Source organism: Saccopteryx leptura, chromosome 3 (assembly GCF_036850995.1).
Source record: "Saccopteryx leptura isolate mSacLep1 chromosome 3, mSacLep1_pri_phased_curated, whole genome shotgun sequence".
NCBI lineage: Eukaryota > Metazoa > Chordata > Mammalia > Chiroptera > Emballonuridae > Saccopteryx > Saccopteryx leptura.
The window spans coordinates 136,313,453-136,333,532 of NC_089505.1; the positions used below are offsets into that span (position 1 = coordinate 136,313,453).

The window sequence follows — 20,080 nt, forward strand, 5'->3', positions numbered from 1 at the left end:
GATAATTTATAAAACAGTAAAAAATCAAATTTGATATGAATCACTCACATCATATCTTGCTGCTAAAGATAGTAAAATAGAAGCTACACTATTATTTATAATCATTATTTTTATTAGTACCACCATTCAAACCACTGTCACCATCAGCAAGTGCCAACTGAACATCTAATTTTGTAAGGTGCCATGGAATGTGGCCCTAAGAAGCACTCCCCAACTTGCATAGAAGGCAGTGCTCTATGCTTGTGTTACTTGTATCAGTGCCTCCCAGCTCAAGTTCATGTAAAATAAAATGGATATCCCTTTGGGGAAAAAATTGAAGCTATATAACATTCACATCACAGCACAATCACAAAATAAAAGGAAGCATTTTTCTCTGGAAGAATTAAGATAAAAGTATTCCATATAGTAACATAAAGGTATTATTCAGAAGCAGATGTTTTCACCTTTCATGAAATGTTTAGAGTTCTTTAATTTGTGATGTTGTATATCTAAGTTGCTCTAATAAACCAGAATAGTGTTGCATTCAGCCTCCTTTATGGTCTAAAAATCTTATAGTATAAAATTCAAGAGAGCTGAGGAGAGTGACATGATTCATGATCAATAGTCTTTTACATACTATAGTGTTTTATATCTATCTATAGCTTTTGCATGTATCTTCTTAAATTATTCTGTACTTTTCTATTATATTCCAATCATAACTCTCTTCTATCTTTCAGGGATACTTTAAACTTCTAATCTGTCAAAAGTACCCTTTTTGTCTTCCATTTACCACTGCAGGTAATAAGTAATATCTTGCATGTACAAATGTATATGTAAGCTTCAGAATCTGATGCCCCTATATTCTAATCTGACTATCTCACTATTTGGCTGTGGGACCTCAAATAATTTACTTAACTAGTCTGAGCCCGAGCTCCTTTCTGTTGGAACCTTAAATGAGATGTCTGTAAAGTGACTAATGAAATGATCAGCACATAGTAAATACCCATAAATGTTGACTACCTTATCCTCTTGCCTAAATCCAGGTCACCAACCCAGCCCTGTCCAGTTGGCTCAGCGGTAGAGCATCAGCCCAGCATGTGGAAGTTGGGGTTTGATTCCAGTCAGGGAGCACAGGAGAGGCAACCAACTACTTCTCTACCCCTCCCCATTTTCCTTCTCTCTCTCTCTCTTTTCCCTTCTCACAGCCATGGCTAGAATGGTTCAAGCAAGTTGGCTCTGTGCTCTGAGGATGGCTCCTCAACTCAGGCAACAAGATAGCTCAGTTGTTAAGCAACAGAGCAGTGGCCCCAGATGGGCAGAGCATCACCCCATTAGAGGTTTGCTGGGTGGATCTCAGACAGGGGCATGTGGGAGGCTGTCTCTCCCCCCCCACCTTTCACTTAATTACAAAAAAAATAGTCAGCAACCCCATGATTAATATTAAGTAGTCGATTCTATGATTCTACGTTAATATATTTCACAACTAATCTCTTTATTAAGATTTCCACCTGACCAGGTGGTGGCGCAGTAAATACATTGTCAGACTGGGATGCAGAGGACCCAGGTTCAAAACCCTGAGGTTGCCGGCTTAAGCACAGGCTCATCCGGCTTAAGCGTGGGCTAACCAGGGTCGCCGGCTTGAGCATGGGATCATAGACATGATTCCATGGTTTCTGACTTGAGCACAAAGGTCACTGGCTTGAACAAGAGGTCACTCACTCTGCTGGAGCCCCCCAATTAAGGCAATCACTGAACAACTATGGAGCTACAATGAAGAATTGATGCTTCTCATCTCTCTCCCTTCCTGTCTGTCTGTCTCTATCTGCCCCTCTCTCTGTCACAAAAAAAAAAAACAAAAAACAAAAACCCACGAATTATATGTTTCCAATATACATGCATTGAAGTAAAGACTTTTGAGTTATCTGACTGAGGAACAGTTTTCTTCAATGATGTCTAAAATCAGGCTATTAAAATACTTATCAAAATTTTAAGTTCTCAAAAGCAGCTCTTCTTTATAAAGAGTAGCAGTCTGTGCTTTTAATAGGTCACACTAAAACTAAAAAGCATGTCAGCAGTATTCCCAAGAGTGATGCTTAACACAATATTAAACCCAGTGAAATAAGACAGCAGCCATAGGGCAAAACAATAACCAAAGGATAGATACATCACTGTTGCTAAACAATAAAGCACAAGTTACTACATTTCTGAAAACTATAATGTCATAACAGAATCTCCACTATTTCAGTCATCATATTGCCTTTAAAAAATAAAATAAGGTGAGTCCTGTCCAATGGCTCAGTAGATAAGAGCATCAGCCCAGCATATAGATGCCTCGGGTGTAATTCCTGGTCAGGACAACATAGGAGAAGTGACCATCTGTTTCTCTCCTCCTCTCTTTCCGCCTTCTCTCCCTCTTCCCTTCCCGCATCCAGTGGCTTGATTGGTTCAAGAGTTGGCCCCAGGAGCTAAGGATAGCTCAGTACTCAAGACTGCCGCATGGATCCTGGTTGAGGCGCATGCGGGAGTCTGCCTCACTATCTCCCCTCCTCTCTCCTAAAAATAAATAAATAAAATAAAATAAGGCTTAAAAGTTTCATATGAAGACTCTTCTTTATGCAAACTGGCAAAGGAAAAGTAGTTTTATTCGAATAAGCTGAACGTTTTATTATTAAACTTTGTTTTCCTGCAAAGCTGTTGCTTTACTGTATTAAAATAGTACCAGCAAATGGTACATTACAAAATTAAGATAGAATTGTTCGTCATCTGACACTGTAATGACTAACAAAAATGTTCTCTACTGCCAGTCATTTCCAATAAAAATATCGTGAAGTATTTTGACCCAAATCCAGAGACAGATGTAAGCAAGTTACAGTACGTATTATATAAGGCTTAAGATAACAATGTTGTCCTTGAATTACATAATTTTTATTACTAGATTTTATAATAGATCATTTCAAAAATCCTGAATATTATAACTATTGCCTAGCCTAAAAATCATAAGGTGTTATAAAAAGATGCATATTGTGTTTATTTATCTGCAATCGTTAGAAAGCTAAGAGAGTACTTTCTTCCAGTGGTATTGTTGTAGTTTCTTTTTCCATTGGTATTACTAAAAGTTACTATTTTTTTAAACTTACTGATTTTAGGGAGAGAGGAAAGGAAAGAGAGAGAGACAGAAACATTGATCTGTTCCTGTATGTGCTCTGACCAGGGATCAAACCTGCAACCTTTGTATATAGGGATGATGCTCTAACCAACTGAGCTAGCCAGCTAAGGCTAAAAGTTGCTATTTTAACTCTTCTATCTACCATTAATTTAAGATTAAGCAATTTCACCCTAGCCAGTCAGCTCAGTTGGTTAGAGCACTGTCCAGAACACTGTAGGGTTACTCAGTGTTAATCTTGATCAGCTAACCATTTTCATAACAAGATTTGTTGACAAGTCCTGAAATTTTCTGCAAGAACTTCGTTACTTTCAGTTACTTCTCCTGATAGTGAAGAACAGAGTTCACTAGCAGCTTTCACACTTTCCAAAGCACCAAACCTATCTTGTTTGTTCAGTTCTGTCCCAATTTCAGGCAGACTCCAATAAATAACATCTTCCAAAATTTCCTGTGCAAAATTGTTGATTCCCACTATTTCAATACCATTTTCTGTTGTTACCCATCTATGTTTCTCTGTGGACTTATACAGGGAGCGCAGACTAGGGTCACGCACAGCATCCTGATGGCGCCTGCTCTCAGACCCCAAGGCCTCCTTGGTTGGGGCACAGCAGGCCAAGGAGGCCTGCACACTCTGTGCCAATGGCAACACCATGTTCACAGGAGTCTATTTTATTTCTCAATCTTACATAATATTTCAACACCACCCATTAGAAAAATAAGTTACAAGATAGAATAAAACATTACTATTTTTAATAAATATTTACCTGATTGAATGTAAAAATCAAAGACCTGTAAATAGTTAATAAAAGGTAGAGTGTCGTTTCAAATGGCTTGATCTGGAAAACTGGCAATTAAATTTAACTATTTAAGTTTCAATAAAATGTATTCTTTCTGAATAATAAAATTCATTAATATTCATCTATGATTACCCAAAAGAATCAGACTATAAATCATTATCATTACATGTTTAGTTACTAGTGATCTATGATAATATGGAAATACTATCCCCACAAACCTATTATTTATAAAAAAAAGGTAAGTTAAAGTAATTGTGGAACTTGTAAAGAAAAGATATTTATATAAAAAGGTTCTTCTTTTGCTTCTTCAGCTATTTGTTCAAATAAATTTTCAGATCTCATATTTATTATTACTTAACATTAATCCATTTATAGATCCCACTTAGTATTTTTAAATGTTATATAAAACATATAACTTACTTTCTGATCACAACTGCCCAGTCTTCTGTATAACTTCTTATACAATCTCTAACATGTGGATCCATTTCACTATTTAAAAAAAAAAATTGTAATTTAAACAGGAAAGCACTGATGGTGAATTTGGTTGCTACAGCTCTTGTTTGTATAACAGGAAATACCACCACCACCACAAGAAATAGGTTATTAATCAAATAATGGAAGTTAGCTTTTCAATAGTTACACTAAAACCAAAAATAGGCAAATGTCTCCTTACCTTTCTTCAGGTACAGCTGAAACAAGGGTTCTGCAGTCCCTGGGACTATAAACAACTTCAATATCATCTGGAGGGAATTCAATCAAATCCCTTAACGGCCCAGAATCCACAGCTAAAGGATGAGTAACGAGGTAATCTTCCAAATCCACTGGCTCTACTGCTTCTGTAAGGGGCACCTTTATAAATGTGAGGGTGAGGGGAAAAGAGGTAAATGGAAAGGAATAGGTGGATATTAAGATTTTTAAAACTTTAAGGAAAACATGTATTTTTAAAAATATAATATGTTTTAACCTAGTCATTTCTAAATTTTCAACAGATGCACTAAAGAAACCACAAGGTGTTATCCTTCTGATACTCATTCACGTTTTAGGTTATACTCTCTTTAACCCTCATGCTTAGACTTTATCCATACCTCTTATGTAAAGCCAGTAATGATCATTAACAGTTTTATAATACTTTACAATGACATAATGCTCACTGAAGGAACTGTTTTCTTTTTTATATCTTTGGAATTGTCATTACTAAGTTTCTAAACAGTACTTTTATTTGTTGCTATTATTGATTATCCTAGTAAAAATCTATAATCAGACTGTGGTTAGCTAAAAAATGGACCTCCAAAAAACCTCCCTCCACATACAATCCATGGACCTTTCATGGCAAAATATTAAGATAAAAAATAAAAAGGTGTGATCTATAATGTGAACATTATCCTGAATTATCTGAGTGAGCCTTAAGTGCAATTATATCCATCCTTATAGGAAGATAGAGGGAGAACTGGGCCAAATAGGGGGAAAAAATCATATAAAGACAAAGCAAGGAGAGATCTGTAGATTCTGGTCTTATAGATAGAAATGATGCAGTTATAAATAGCCAATAGAATCTGGAAGGGGTAAGAAACTGATTCTACCCCGGATCCCCCAAAGGGAGCATGGCCTTAGCAAAACCTTGATTTTCAGCCCATTGATTCTTTTGGACTTAAGCACTGTGAGAAAATAAATTTATTTTGTTGTAAGTCACCAGTTTATGGTAATTTATCACAGCAGCAAAGGATACTAGTACACAGACCCTATTAAGAGGATCTATTAGTAATAACAGAACATTCGGGGCATTGCTTAGCCAAGTTGAAATATACTTTTTAAGACATTCAAGTTCTTTTCTGATTCAAGAAAGAAAAATGTATTCAGGCAAAACTATAAAGAATTATATAACAAATATGCAGATGTGAACCAAGAAAAATAAAAACATGTTATTTCTCAAGATATTTAACTGGGTAAAAAACTGAGACCTGCTTCTCTGTGCAGGTATGTGTTACTAAAAAGAAGATGCTTTAATCTATGCTTCTTTGGATGAAACAACTAGTAACAGGTAGAGCAACAATATTTTAAAGATTTTAACTAAAATGATGAAAGACCAGCACATGATAAACATTCAAAAGATAGCAGTTATTATTGTTTTCTCACTTAAATCTCCCCCAAACCCTGTTAGAGATAATTATTATTTTAATTCTACAAATAAAGGTATTTATACTCGAGTTAAACTTCTGAAAATAAAATTGCCACAAATGATAGAGCAACACTTTTTCTCAGAGAAATAATACATTTATTGAAATATTTATAAAATTATGGTTTTTAATATGCATGACAAAGCAAAATTTTAAACTGGATCTTCAAGCTCTAAATTCATGGGTTTTCCTCTCAGAAGCATTTTATCTTACCTAGTCTATCAGATACATAATACAATAATACCCATGAGGGTGTTCTCCCTCCCTCCCTCCCTCCTTCCCTCCCTCCGTCCCTCCCTCCCTTCCTCCCTCCCTCCCTCACTCCCTTCCTTTCTCTTTCTTTCTCTCTCTCTCTTTCTCCATCTCTCTCTTTTCTTTCTTTCCTTCTTTTTTTTACAGGGACAGAGAGAGGGATAGATAGGGACAGACAGACAGGAATGGAGAGAGATGAGAAGCATCAATCATCAGTTTTCCGTTGCGACACCTTAGTTGTTCATTGATTGCTCTCTCATATGTGCCTTGACTGGGGGCCTTCAGCAGACCGAGTAACCCCTTGCTTGAGCCAGCGACCTTGGGTCCAAGCTGGTGAGCTTTTTGCTCAAGCCAGATGAGCCCGCACTCATGCTGGCAACCTCAGGGTCTCAAATCTGGGTCTTATGCATCCCAGTCTAACGCTCTATCCACTGCGCCACCGCCTGGTCAGGCATCCTTCCTTCTTTCTTTCTTTCTTTCTTTTTATTTCTTCCTTTCTTTTTTAGTGAGAGAGAGCAAGTGAGAGACAAAGATAGGAAGGGAGAGAGATGAGAAGCATCAACTTATAGTTGCAGCACTTTAGTTGTTCACTGATTGCTTCTCATACGTGCCTTGGCCAGGGGCTCCAGCCATGCCAGTGACCCTTTGCTCAAGCCAGTAACACTGGGCTCAAGCCAGCAACCATGGGGTCATGTCTGTGATCCCACACTCAAGCTGGTGAGCCCATGCTCAAGCTGGATGAACCTGCACTCAAGTCGGATGAGCATGTGCTCAAGCCAGCAACTTCAGGGTTTTGAACCTGGGTCCTTTGAGGATGTTCTTAATAGAGGAAAAGAAGAAATTCAATAGAAAAGGAAATCTCTTTCAACCATATTGCTGGAACAACTGAAAATCTACATGGGGGAAAATGAATGGCAAGTGAACATGTAAAGAAGTGCTCAACACCAAAAGTCACTTGGGGGTACTTCCACTTCTGGGACTATGGAGTAAAAGAAAGCACTTTCTCCTATTCTTCCCACTAATTACAACTATAAACCTGAGACATTATATATAAAATAAAAATATAAAAATAAGATTCTGAAAGGCAAAGAGAAAAGGTCCCCAGCAGGGACCCTGAGACCCAAGGAATGACACAATTTCTTTTTGCCTTATGTACTCCAGACTTGGAGCTAAAAAAGCCCATGAGCCAAAAGCCCCAAGGTGCATGGCGGTGGGGGGGAGCTTCAACAAAACAAAAGCCTGTTCTCCTCAGCCAACAGGGCCAACAAAAGGGCAGTCTAGGACAATAGAAAATTTTAGACAATAACCACTATACTCCAGCTAAACATTGCATGAAAAACTGTGGTCCCAGTCATATCCATACCAGCAAAGACCAAATGAAGAGCTAGACTTCACCTTCACCAAGCTGTAACAAGGCATCCCACTACTCCAACCAGCATGGTATCAGAAAAGTCAGTGGGGAACTGAGATTTTCATACCTACTAAGAGGTGATGAGCCTCCCACCCTGTGTCACTAGAGACCACACAGGGAATCGGGACATCCACTCCCATTCAGCAATAACGAGGCTTCCTTTCCCCTTTACTGCTGGAGCAGTGTCAGAGGAGGTCTATATATAGTATACTACACCAAGAGGGTAAAGTGACAAAAAGATAAGTAAGACTTCTACCCTTCACTCAAATGGGTAAAATGTCAGTATCAGTAGTGTGGTATATATATAGATAATACCTTAAGCAACCAGTAAAAAAAGAAAAAGGCTATGCAAAGATATACACTCCACGACACTACAGAAAAATCAAAATGGAATTCTAAAAAATGTCAGGTAACTCACAGGAAGACAAGAAAAAAAAATAGAGAAACAAAAACAGAGAGAACAAAAATAAAAACAGAGCAGATTAAAACCCTAGCAAAACAATAACAACATATTTAAATGGTCTATATCAGGGGTCCCCAAACTTTTTACATAGAGGGCCAGTTCACTGTCCCTCAGACCATTGGAGGGCCGCCACATACAGTGCATCTCTCACTGACCACCAATGAAAGAGGTGCCCCTTCCGGAAGTGAAGCAGTGGAGGGTGGGGGGTAAATGGCCTAGGGGGCTGCATGCGGCCCACAGGCAGTAGTTTGGGGATGCCTGGTCTATATACACCAAAAAAAAATGATAAGAGACTACCAGAATATATTTAAAAACATGACCTATATGTATGGAATGCAAAATACTCACTTTAAATAAGATAATACAAAGATGTTGAAAAAAGATATAGTGTGCATACATTAATCAAAAGTGGCTACTTTAATAGCAGATAAAGTAGACTTCAGACCAAGGAAAGCATTATATAAAGGGGGACATTACCTGATGATAATATATGATATCACCACCAAGAAAACATAGCAATCTTAAATGTGTATGTACTAAACAACAGAGGTATAAAATATGTGAAGAGCAAAAACTGATAGAACTAAAAGGAAAAATAAGACATATCTACAATTATAGTTGATGTCAGGACATCTCTCTCAACAACTGAAAGACAATAAGACAGAAAATCAACAAAGATATGGTAAAATTCAAAAGTACCATTAACTAGCAGGATCTAATTGACATTTATAGAACAGTCTACTCAATGGCAACAGATCAACTCTTTTCAAAATAAAGTAAAAAAAGCATACACCAAGCTGGACCATATCCTGACCTATAAAACAAACCTTAACAAATTTAAAAGAATTAAAACTATGCAGTGTGTTCCCTAACCCATAATATAACCAAACTAGAAATTAGCAACCGAAAGGTAACAGGAAAATCTCCAAACACCTGGACACAAAACAACACTTCCAAATAATCCAAGAGTCATAGAAGTCGGAAAAGTGGAATTTTAAAAATACATAAAACTGGCCCTAGCCTGGTGGGTCAGTGGACAGTGTCGTCCTGACCCAACAAGGTCGCAGGTTTGATCCCCTGTCAGGGCACATATGAAGGGTAATCAATGAATGCATAATTAAGTAGAATAACTAAGTGAAACAACAAATTGATGCTCCTCTCTTTCTTTCTCTCTCTCAAATCAATGGAAAATTTATTTTTTAAAAATAAAAAAAATGCCTGACCTGTGGTGGCACAGTGGATAAAGCATTAACCTGGAATGCCAAGGTTTCTGGTTCAAAACCCTGGGCTAACCCAGTCAAGGCACATACGAGAAGCAACTATGAGTTGATGCTTCCCATTCTTCCCTTCCCCCCCCCCCGCCTTTCCCTTTCTCTCTCTCTCTCTCTCTGTCTCTCTCTCTGTCTACCTCTCTCTCTCTCCCATTTCTCTAAAATCAATAAGTAAAATGTTTAAAAAATATTTTTAAATAAAAGAATTCAAAAACTAAAAAATAAAACAAAATTTGTGAGATGACCAAAATGCAAACCAAAAACGTGAGATACTACTCACATGCATTATGACGGCTATTAATTTTTAAAAATGGAAAACAACAAGTGTAAGAAAGGATATGGAGAAATTGGAGCTTTGTGCATTGCTGGTGGGAATGTAAAATGGTGCAGCTGTTATGTTCTGAAAAGAAAATGCCAAAAAAGAATTTCTGCCTGACCAGTGGTGGCAGTGGATATAGTGTCGACCCAAGACACTGGGTCCCTAGTTTGAAACAATGAGTTGGCCAGCTTGACCTGAGAGCAGGCTCATTGATGTGAGTGCAGATGTGCCTGCCACCTTGAGCAGGGTCGCTGGCTTGAGCTCAGGATCATCAACATGATCCCAAGGTCACTGGCTTGAGCCCTAGGTTGCTGGCTTGAGCAAGGGGTCACTGGCTTGGCTTGACCCATCCCCTCCACCAACCCCCATCAAGGCACATATGAGAAGCAATCAATGAACAACTCAAGTGAAACAACTATGAGTTGATGCTTCTCATCTCTCTCCTTTCCTGTCTGTCTTTGTTAAAAAAAAAAAAAAAGTTTCCATATGATCCACCAATTCCACTTCTAAGTATATACCCCCAAAATTGAAATAAAGACTCAAACAAATTTTGCATATTCATGTTCAGAGCAGCGTTGTTGCCCACAACCAAAAGGTGAAAACAATACAATGTGTACCAACAGATGAATGGATAAACAAAATGTGGTACATACACACAATAACACATTATTCAGCCTTAAAAGGGAATAAAATTCTAACACATGTTCCAATATGGATGAACCTTGAAGACATGCTGAGTGAGCTAGTCAGACATAAAAACAGAATTATTATATGATTCCACCTTTATCAAATACATAAAATAGACAAATTAATAAAGAAAAAATAGAGTTTACCAGGGATTGAGAGGAAGAGGGAATACAGAGTTTCAGTTTGGGATAATAAAAAGTTCTGGAAATGGACAGTGGTGATAGTTATACAACACTGTGAATGTACTTAATGCCATTAAATCATAGATTCAGAAATGGATAAAATGGTAAATTTTATGTTATGTATATTTTACAACAGACAGATAGAAAAATATCTTTAAATGAACATTTTCTAAAAAACAAGTCAATTCTCTTCTACACAGGTGTTATTTTGGAGGCAGTATACATTTCAGAATTTAAAGTATCACAAATGGATGCTCAATGAAAATAATGACACAAGTTGGGAGTCCTTACATACGTATAATTCCAAATTAACCTTTCATCAAAGAATGACCAACCATAGCAAGAGTGAGTGTTAGGGTAGAATAGAAAGCTATGGCACTTTCTTACAAACACGAAATTATATAGAGGATAAAGGATCTTGTTTCCATAACTCATAGAGAAGGTCATTAGCTTTTTAGGTGTAATGTCAGCTAGACCTGGATCAAGGGAAAAAATTAGTTTTGCTACAACCATCTCCATTCTCTCTGATGCCCATGGGAAGACAGCTGCCTTAGCTCTAGGATGTATTGATGAGCTGCATACAAGTGTAAATTATTTTGCAAGAACACAAAGAAAGATCCTGTATTTAGTGATAAAAGGAAGGAGATGGACATGATTTTATAAAAGAGACTGCGTAATGGGGCAGTAAGCAGGGTTAAAGAGTGACAAAGAGAAGCAGTAGTGAAGCAATGCAGCATCTCTCATAGGGAATGGATGAACTTGTCTTACTTCAGCATCACTGTACTGGAATTTTGGCTGACACGTTTCAATCCTTTGCAGTGTGCCATCAAAAATTCTGTCATTTAATTTGCGGTTGGTTTGGGCTATGGAAAGGGAATAAAAGGGATGGCAAAAGAGTTTCTTTTTGAGGTGATAAAATGTTCTAAATTGTGGTGATGGTTGCACATATCTACGAATATATTAAATCCACTGAATTTTACATTAATGGGTGAATTGTATGGTATGTGAATTAAATCTAAATAAAGTGGGTTTATAAAAAATTACCCAGAATCTAATCAGTTACAGAAAATACAGAAGTAGAAAAGCAAGTCTACAAGGAAGAAATTTCAAAGAAAGCTGAACCAGAACCTAATCAGTGGCAGGAAGGACAAGATAGAGTGGTAAGTTTACCAGGAAGCAAACATAAAATCCAAAAGGCAAGGAATTTTGTAAGACAACTAACCCAATTTCCTTAACAAGTCAATGATTATAAAAATAAAGTTAAAATTCCAGACTGATGGGGAATGGTAGCAGAGAATCAAAGGGGGATAAACGGTGATGGAAGGAGACTTGACTTGAGGTGCTGAACACGCAATACAAGGCACAGCTGATGTATTAGAGAATTGTACACCTGGAACCTATATAATTTCATTAACTAATGTCATCCTAACAAATTCAATAAAAAACAAAATAATAAAAATAAAATATTCCAGAGTGGATCAAATCCAAAATGTAGCTTCAGAATTGAATAGGAAATTAACACCTCTATAACCCCTCCTAACACTCGCCCCCAAATTTCAGAAATGAGGTTACAACAAATAAGGTTATGAAACTTTTGGTGCAATCCAATCTGCTGGCTCTTACCTTTCCACTAGTTTTTCATGGCCTAGTCAGTAATATACCAGTAACATACCATGTTTTAAATATGCTACTTACTGTGGTATGATGGGATATATTGCCGACAATGTTGAGGTTTTTAAGCAGCTGGGGAGAACCACTGTATTGCCCAGAGATCTGCTTCCTAACTTCAGCAGCCACAGTTCTATAACAAAGAAAGCAAATATGTTGTTTTTAAAAAGAAAATAATCTAGGTTTAAAAGGGGAGAAAGGTAATTATATTAAAGTTTCATTTAAAGAACAAAACCTCAGTATATCAATAAGGCTATAAATTCATAAGATATCAGTAAATATTGCTTATAATCACAGTAGAACGTTTTTACAATGCTGATGTAGGGTATAAGACTGACAGTCAACTTACATAAGGCTTTTTTTTTGTATATGTCATTTTAGGGAATATATATACTTTGGCTTATAATAGAGCTGGAACTTATAAGATGTATATATTAAAGCTTATATATTTTAAGGATATAAAATTAATTCTAAAACAATTAACATTAACATATTATAATAATTAGGAAAAAAATAATCTCCTTTTTCCTAATATTTTTAAAACTTTTATTTTTTGATCTTAGAGAAAGGGAAAGAGAAACATTGATTTGTTGTTCCACTTATTTGTGCATTCACTGGTTGATTCTTGCATGTGCCCTGACCAGGTTCAAACCCACACAGCGTATCAGGACAATATTCTAACCAACTGAGCTATCTGGCCAGGGCTTCCTTTCTGATATTACTAACTCCTCATTAATGCTCCAGAACACTATTCCCTGTTTTTACTTAACTAATTAAAAATGCCATTATGTTCTCACATTCTTGGTTTTCAATAATCTTACCCTAATCATCTCTAGCCTTACATATCCTCTCCAAACTTCTTGTCATTGAACATAGATTACTTCCAAGAATGCTGTTTCTCCCCTGTATCCACAAATTCAATTCTTAGTTTTAAGGGTAAATCTCAAATGCCAAGACCTCCATACAAGTTTCTTGACTCATTACAACTAAAATAGCACCCTACTTCAAAACCCTTAGAGCATTTATCATAACCTAACTTTCATTTTCCTTCTAGTTATTTTCCATGTTCCAAGTATGTTCTACATAAAAAGAGGCAGTGGTTTCATTTATTTTGTTTTTCCTAAAATACTTAGCAAATGGCACTCAAAACAGGTAAATGTTTAGCCCTATGAAACAGTATTACTGAACTTACTGACCAATGAAGTAAACCACCAAAGCATTACTATAACATAATTTGACAGATAAGTCTTTATTTGAATCAGAATTAGAATGTAGAAGTTCCACAATTTTAAGCTACTTGTTGACCCTTGGGGGTATACTAGTGTAATAAATTTACTTAAATAGCATTCCTAAAACAAAAATATTTTAGGTATTCAAATTACTTTGTAGCTCATTAACATATGTATTCTTTAGATTCTACAAAACTATAAACCAAAATATTCAGTGAGTCCTAAATCCATTAGTAATACTTTTATTAAATAGAAAATATAACTCAATAATACATAAAAAGATTACTATCCACAGATTTTGTGCAATTATTTTCCTGATGTCAATACCTAACCTCTGCCCTACGACCATCAATCAATTGGCCACTTCACTATTTTGTAAAACTTGCCTTTTGCTGTTTCATTCTTTTGCAAAAGATAAACCCTCTTTCTTCCTATGATTTCCATCATGCATAAAGCGAAACAGGCTTCATGGCCTGGTTTTTCAGAGCCCTGAATATCCAAGACACCATTCAAATTTCCAGCTAAATTTCTGAACAATCTCATTTTCTAAAAATTATTCAGATTTGTCATATAACCTTTCCCCCCTCTCCTCTTCCATATCGCCTTGCCTTTTTCCACATACGATCACACCACAAACACTTATTGAGCATTGTTATGGGCCAACTACTCATAACAGAAATTTTTGCTACAAGGTAAAAACAGAGCTATCATTCTTTAAGGCACAAGATATTGAATAAGCACAACTCTTATTTTTTTACAGGTAACTTTAGATCACATTGTATTTTATAAAACGCTAATTCTTTATTCATAATTACCAAAGTTTGGAAGTAACCAAGATGTCCTTCAATAGGTAGATGGATAAATAAACTATGATATATCCATACAATGGAATATTATTTAGCAATAAAAAGTGCTATAAAGCCATAAAAAGATATGAAAGAACCTTAAAAGAGTACAGCTAAGTGAAAGAAGCCAATCCGAAAAGGCTATATATTGTATGATCTCAACTATATGATATTCTAGAAAAGGCAAAACTATGGTAACAATAAAAGGAACAGTGATTGCCAGAGGTTGTAGGGGACCAGAAAAGGAAGGGTTGAAGAAGTAGTGCACAAGAGATTTTTAGGGCAGTGAGACTACTCGGTATGACACTATAACACTGGATTACATGTCATTACACATTTGTCAACACCTGTAGAATATACAACAGGAAGAGCAAATATAATGTAATCTATGGATTTTAGTTAATAATAATGTATCAGTATTGGCTCATCAATTATAACAAATGTGCCACATTAATGCAAGAGGTTAACAATAGAAGGAACTCGGTGGGGAAGTTTCTATATGGGAACTCTCTGTATTGCCCACTCGTTTTTCTGTAAACCTAAAACTGCCCAAAAAAACTCTTAATTAAGGAGAGGGCAAAAGGAAAATTCTGTAACACTTTTCCACTGCATGTTGAAAAATAAGAACATTCACTTCAGTTCAGGACTCCCCTTACACCTCTGAATGCAACCTATATGTTGTGAGTGTTTATTCTGTTTAGTTCAAAGGCCTGACAATCTACTGATCCCTTTAACAAGAGAATACAAAGCAGCTTTTAAAAAGAGAGACAAAGAACAAATATTCTTCTTATGTCTATCTTCCTCATTGTTACTCCCCTCAATATATCAATATCAGCACTACCTCTGTGATTCTGGGGCTAACCCATGAGTAATCTAACTGTAAACTGCTCTATTTTTTCAACTCATGATGTCATTCAGTAAATATTAAGAGTAATTGATGAGCCGATTACTTCATGTATGGCTAAGAAAGAAAAGGCTTGCCCATTAACCAATACACCATCAATTAATTGCAAGACATACCCTGATTTCAGAAGCTGTTAAGATATGAAACTTAAAATAAATGAAATGACTATTTCAAAAAGAGACTATCTTTTGTCAATTGCAGACATACAAAAAAATAATCCCCATGTTACAAATATTTGCCTTATTTCTACATGACATAATTTTCCCCAGAAAGAAAATCAGTAATAATTAAAAATAAGAACCATTTCCAAACTGAACTATCTGCAACCCAGACAAGGGAAGTATTTACAGAGAGATCCCTTATATGAAAAGATTTTATTAAATGGTAATGAGAAAATTTTCCTAAACAAAAAACAGTATCTCTTAACTATACCATGGTCCAGAGTATGCCAGACAAGAACTGTAATGAATAATTATAGTTATTGATAAGTTAAAAATCTTTTATCATATAGATCACTTTCCCCAATATCAATTTTTGCTACGTCTAGTGATAGCTCATATAGTGAAGCAATATGGAAGTCCTTTTTACTTCTGATATGCTATTAATATCAAGTGGAAAGAAGAGTAAGTCAAAAATCCCCTAATTACTTATGCTCCTAAATTATAAGAAAACACTGTCGCCCTGGCCGGTTGGCTCAGCGGTAGAGCGTCGGCCTAGCGTGCGGAGGACCCGGGTTCGATTCCCGGCCAGGGCACACAGGAGAAGCGCCCATTTGCTTCTCCACCCCTCCGCCGCGCTTTCCTCTCTGTCTCTCTCTTCCCCTCCCACAGCCAAGGCTCCATTGGAGCAAAGATGGCCCGGGCGCTGGGGATGGCTCTGTGGCCTCTGCCCCAGGCGCTAGAGTGGCTCTGGTTGCAACATGGCGACGCCCAGGATGGGCAGAGCATCGCCCCCTGGTGGGCAGAGCGTCGCCCCATGGTGGGCGTGCCGGGTGGATCCCGGTCGGGCGCATGCGGGAGTCTGTCTGACTGTCTCTCCCTGTTTCCAGCTTCAGAAAAATGAAAAAAAAAAAAAAAGAAAGAAAACATTGTCTTCCCTCCTGAAAGAACATGATCCAATACTTGACCTATTTATCTCCTTATCAACTCTCTCTGTGTCTACGAGCTCCCTCACCATATCAACACGCATTGGAGTTTTCACAAAAGAAAGCACTCACTAAGGTCATCCACCATGGGATGTTGGAAAGACCCAGCAAAGGATGCATATCCTGAGGGAAAATTATGTTGCATTTAACCTTTCCTTTCACAGCTTCTCACTTTCTGGTGTACCACCCAACCATGATTTCCGGAATGACATAAGGATAGTAGGCCAATCTGGGCCTCTCTCATCTCCAGTCAGTCTGAGTAAAGGGGAATAAGGAGAGTTTAGACACGTGATGGCAAACCTATGGCACGCGTGTCAGCACTGACAAACGTAGCCATTTTCGATGACATGTGGCCCCATACCAGGGAAGTATGGGGCCGCATGCCGAGAAGGACGGTTCATCCTCGGCTCCTGCATGGCCAGATGCAGTAGCCGAGGATAAAATATTTGCTGTAGTGTAGACACTCTGTGCCTGAGGTCTGTAGGTCGAAACAACAGAACTCTTGGCACAGAGCGTCTAGTTCTGGGACTTCTGGTTAGGCCGTTAGGGGATCTTTGACCTCACTTCCGGCCGGCAGAGAGGGAGCAGCTGAATGCCGTGAGGGACGCATCTCTGGGGGCCCTGTGATCAACATTACCAGCAACCACATAACCACAGCAACCATCATCCAATCTACTCTTCTGGGGTGTCGTGGATTTCTAATTGACCATCATTACTGAGATAAGTGAGGGGGAGGCTGAGAGAGGCGAGGGCCTGTGCTATGGGTGCCGTTTCCCGCCATTAGAAATAGCGGCAGCCATCTTAATTTACATAAGATGCAACTTGCAGAATTTCAAGATAGCATCTGGACTCAGGTGTTTGTCGACTTGAGGTCAAAGCTTGAGAATCTGGAAAGGTGCCGCTTGGAGAATTAAGAGGAGTGCCACTATGAACAGGAAATTTGGAGTGCCTGGAACCGATTACCAGACACTTCTAGCACCCTGAAAAATATAGCAATGGCTTTACTCACAATTCTTTCCTCTATGTACTTTTGTGAGACCTTATTCTTAGCATTAAATAATATCAAAACCAACAAAAGTAACAGATTGACAGATGAAGTTAGTAGTGCTTGCTTGGGCTTGAAGTATACAAAATACCAACCTTCAATTGAAGATTTAGCCAATGAAACTCAGCAACAAAAAAGTCACTAATAGGCAGGTTAGTTAAAGAATTCCCCCTCCCCCTCACTTATCTTAGTTCATGGCACCCCACACAAGTTAAATAATATCAAGACCAACAAAAGAAACCGAATGACAGATGAACAAAGAAGTCACTAAGCAGGTAAGTTAAATAATTAGTTTTTGGTTTATTAAATACAGTTATATATTACAATTATACATTTTTATTTAAACTATAAATATCATGAAATTATGGTTTTTTTCTTGAAGTGACACACCACCCGAGTTATGCTTGGTTTTTTGGTGAATTTTGACACACCAAGCTCAAAAAATTGCCCATCACTGGTTTAGACTAAATTAAAAGTGATTAGTTGAGCTACTCCTATAAGGTCAGAGACAATAGCTGCAGTGTAACACGTCAAGTAAGAGAACAAGACCTCTTGGAAATGGCACTGTTTATACCTAAAAGAGAAGTCAGGGAAGAAGTGAAGGAAAAGAGAATATGTCACAGAATATACCAGGTGTGGAAGTATATCAAAGACAAGGCAAAAAAAGAGGCTAACTAAAAATCCCTCCCCCAAAAAAGGACAAAAACAGCTGATAGCACAGTGTTGGGACGTTCCAAGTCAAAGACTGGTGACTAATGGCCGAATCAGAGTGCTGCCATTGGTATTAAAAACAAAGGAGAGGCCCTGGCCGGTTGGCTCAGCGGTAGAGTGTCGGCCTGGCGTGCGGGGGACCCGGGTTCGATTCCCGGCCAGGGCACATAGGAGAAGCGCCCATTTGTTTCTCCACCCCCCCCTTCCTCTTTGTCTCTCTCTTCCCCTCCCGCAGCCAAGGCTCCATTGGAGCAAAGATGGCCCGGGCGCTGGGGATGGCTCCTTGGCCTCTGCCCCAGGCGCTAGAGTGGCTCTGGTCGCAACAGAGCGACGCCCCGGAGGGGCAGAGCATCGCCCCCTGGTGGGCAGAGCATCGCCCCTGGTGGGCGTGCCGGGTGGAGCCCGGTCGGGCGCATGCGGGAGTCTGTCTGACTGTCTCTCCCTGTTTCCAGCTTCAGAAAAATACAAAAAAAAAAAAAAATAGAAATAAACCTGCACCTTTATGGGCAATTGATATTTGACAAAGGAGGTAAGAACATACAGTGGAGTAAAGACAGCCTCTTTAACAAATGGTGTTGGGAAAATTGGACAGCTACCTGCAAAAAAATGAAACTAGACCACCTATACCATTCACAAAAATAAACTCAAAATGGATAAAGGACTTAAATGTAAGTCGTGAAGCCATAAGCATCTTAGAAGAAAACATAGGCAGTAAGCTCTCCGACATCTCTTGCAACAATATATTTGCTGATTTATCTCCACGGGCAAGTGAAATAAAAGACAGGATAAACAAATGGGACTATATCAAACTAAAAAGCTTTTGCACAGCTAAAGACAATATGAACAGAATAAAAAGACAAACCACACAATGGGAGAACATATTCGACAATACGTCTGATAAGGCATTAATAACCAAAATTTATAAAGAACTTGTAAAACTCAACACCAGGAAGACAATCCAATCAAATATGGGCAAAAGAAATGAATAGACACTTCTCCAAAGAGAACATACAGATGGCCAATAGGCATATAAAAAAATGCTCATTACTAATCATTTGAGAAATACATATTGAAACCACAATGAGATATCACTTCACACCAGTCAGAGTGGCGCTCATTAACAAAACAACACAGAATAAGTGCTGGCGAGGATGTAGAGAAAAGGGAATCTTCCTGCACTGCTGGTGGGAATGCAGACTGGTGCAGCCACTGTGGAAAACAGTATGGAGATTCCTCAAAAAACTTAAAAATGGAACTGCCATTTGACCCAGCTATACCACTTTTAGGAATATATCCCAAGAACACCATATCACTGATTCAAAAGAAGAAATACACCCCCATGTTTATGTCAGCCTTGTTTACAATAGCCAAAACAGGAAACAGCCCAAGTGTCCGTCAGTGGACAAGTGGATTAAAAAGCTATGGTACATATATACAATGGAATACTATGGGGCCACGAAAAAGAAGGAAATCTTACCTTTTGCGACATCATTGATGGTCCTGGATACTATTATGTTAAGTGAAATAAGCCAGGCAGAGAAAGAAAAATATCATATGACCTCACTCATTTGAGGAATCCAAAGAACTATGTGAACTGAGGAATGGAATTGAGACAGAGAAGGGATCAAAGGGACCAGAAGAAAAGAGGACAGAGGGAAAAGGGGTGATAGGATGGGATAAACCTGAAGGGAAGGGGGGAAGGCACTTTGGGGAGGGAGGATGCATTCGGGGCAACACTGGAATCTATGTAAACACAATAAATTAAATAAAAAAATGAAAATCAAACCACACAGGATAACAATATTTATAAATCATGTATCTAATAAAGGCCTGTGT

General features: G+C 38.0%; 1 protein-coding gene across 2 annotated transcripts in view; it reads right to left on the minus strand.

The window, feature by feature from the left end:
* Nucleotides 1–20,080, minus strand: part of DOCK7 (dedicator of cytokinesis 7) — a 242,981-nt gene that overhangs the window by 199,651 nt on the left and 23,250 nt on the right. For both annotated transcript variants that reach the window (XM_066376450.1, XM_066376451.1), the window contains exons 2-4: nt 12,394–12,499; nt 4,613–4,788; nt 4,360–4,428 (exon numbers count right to left, since the gene is read on the minus strand). In XM_066376450.1, the coding sequence (XP_066232547.1) occupies nt 4,360–4,428; nt 4,613–4,788; nt 12,394–12,499 (351 nt within the window). The remainder of the gene's footprint in view (nt 1–4,359; nt 4,429–4,612; nt 4,789–12,393; nt 12,500–20,080) is intronic.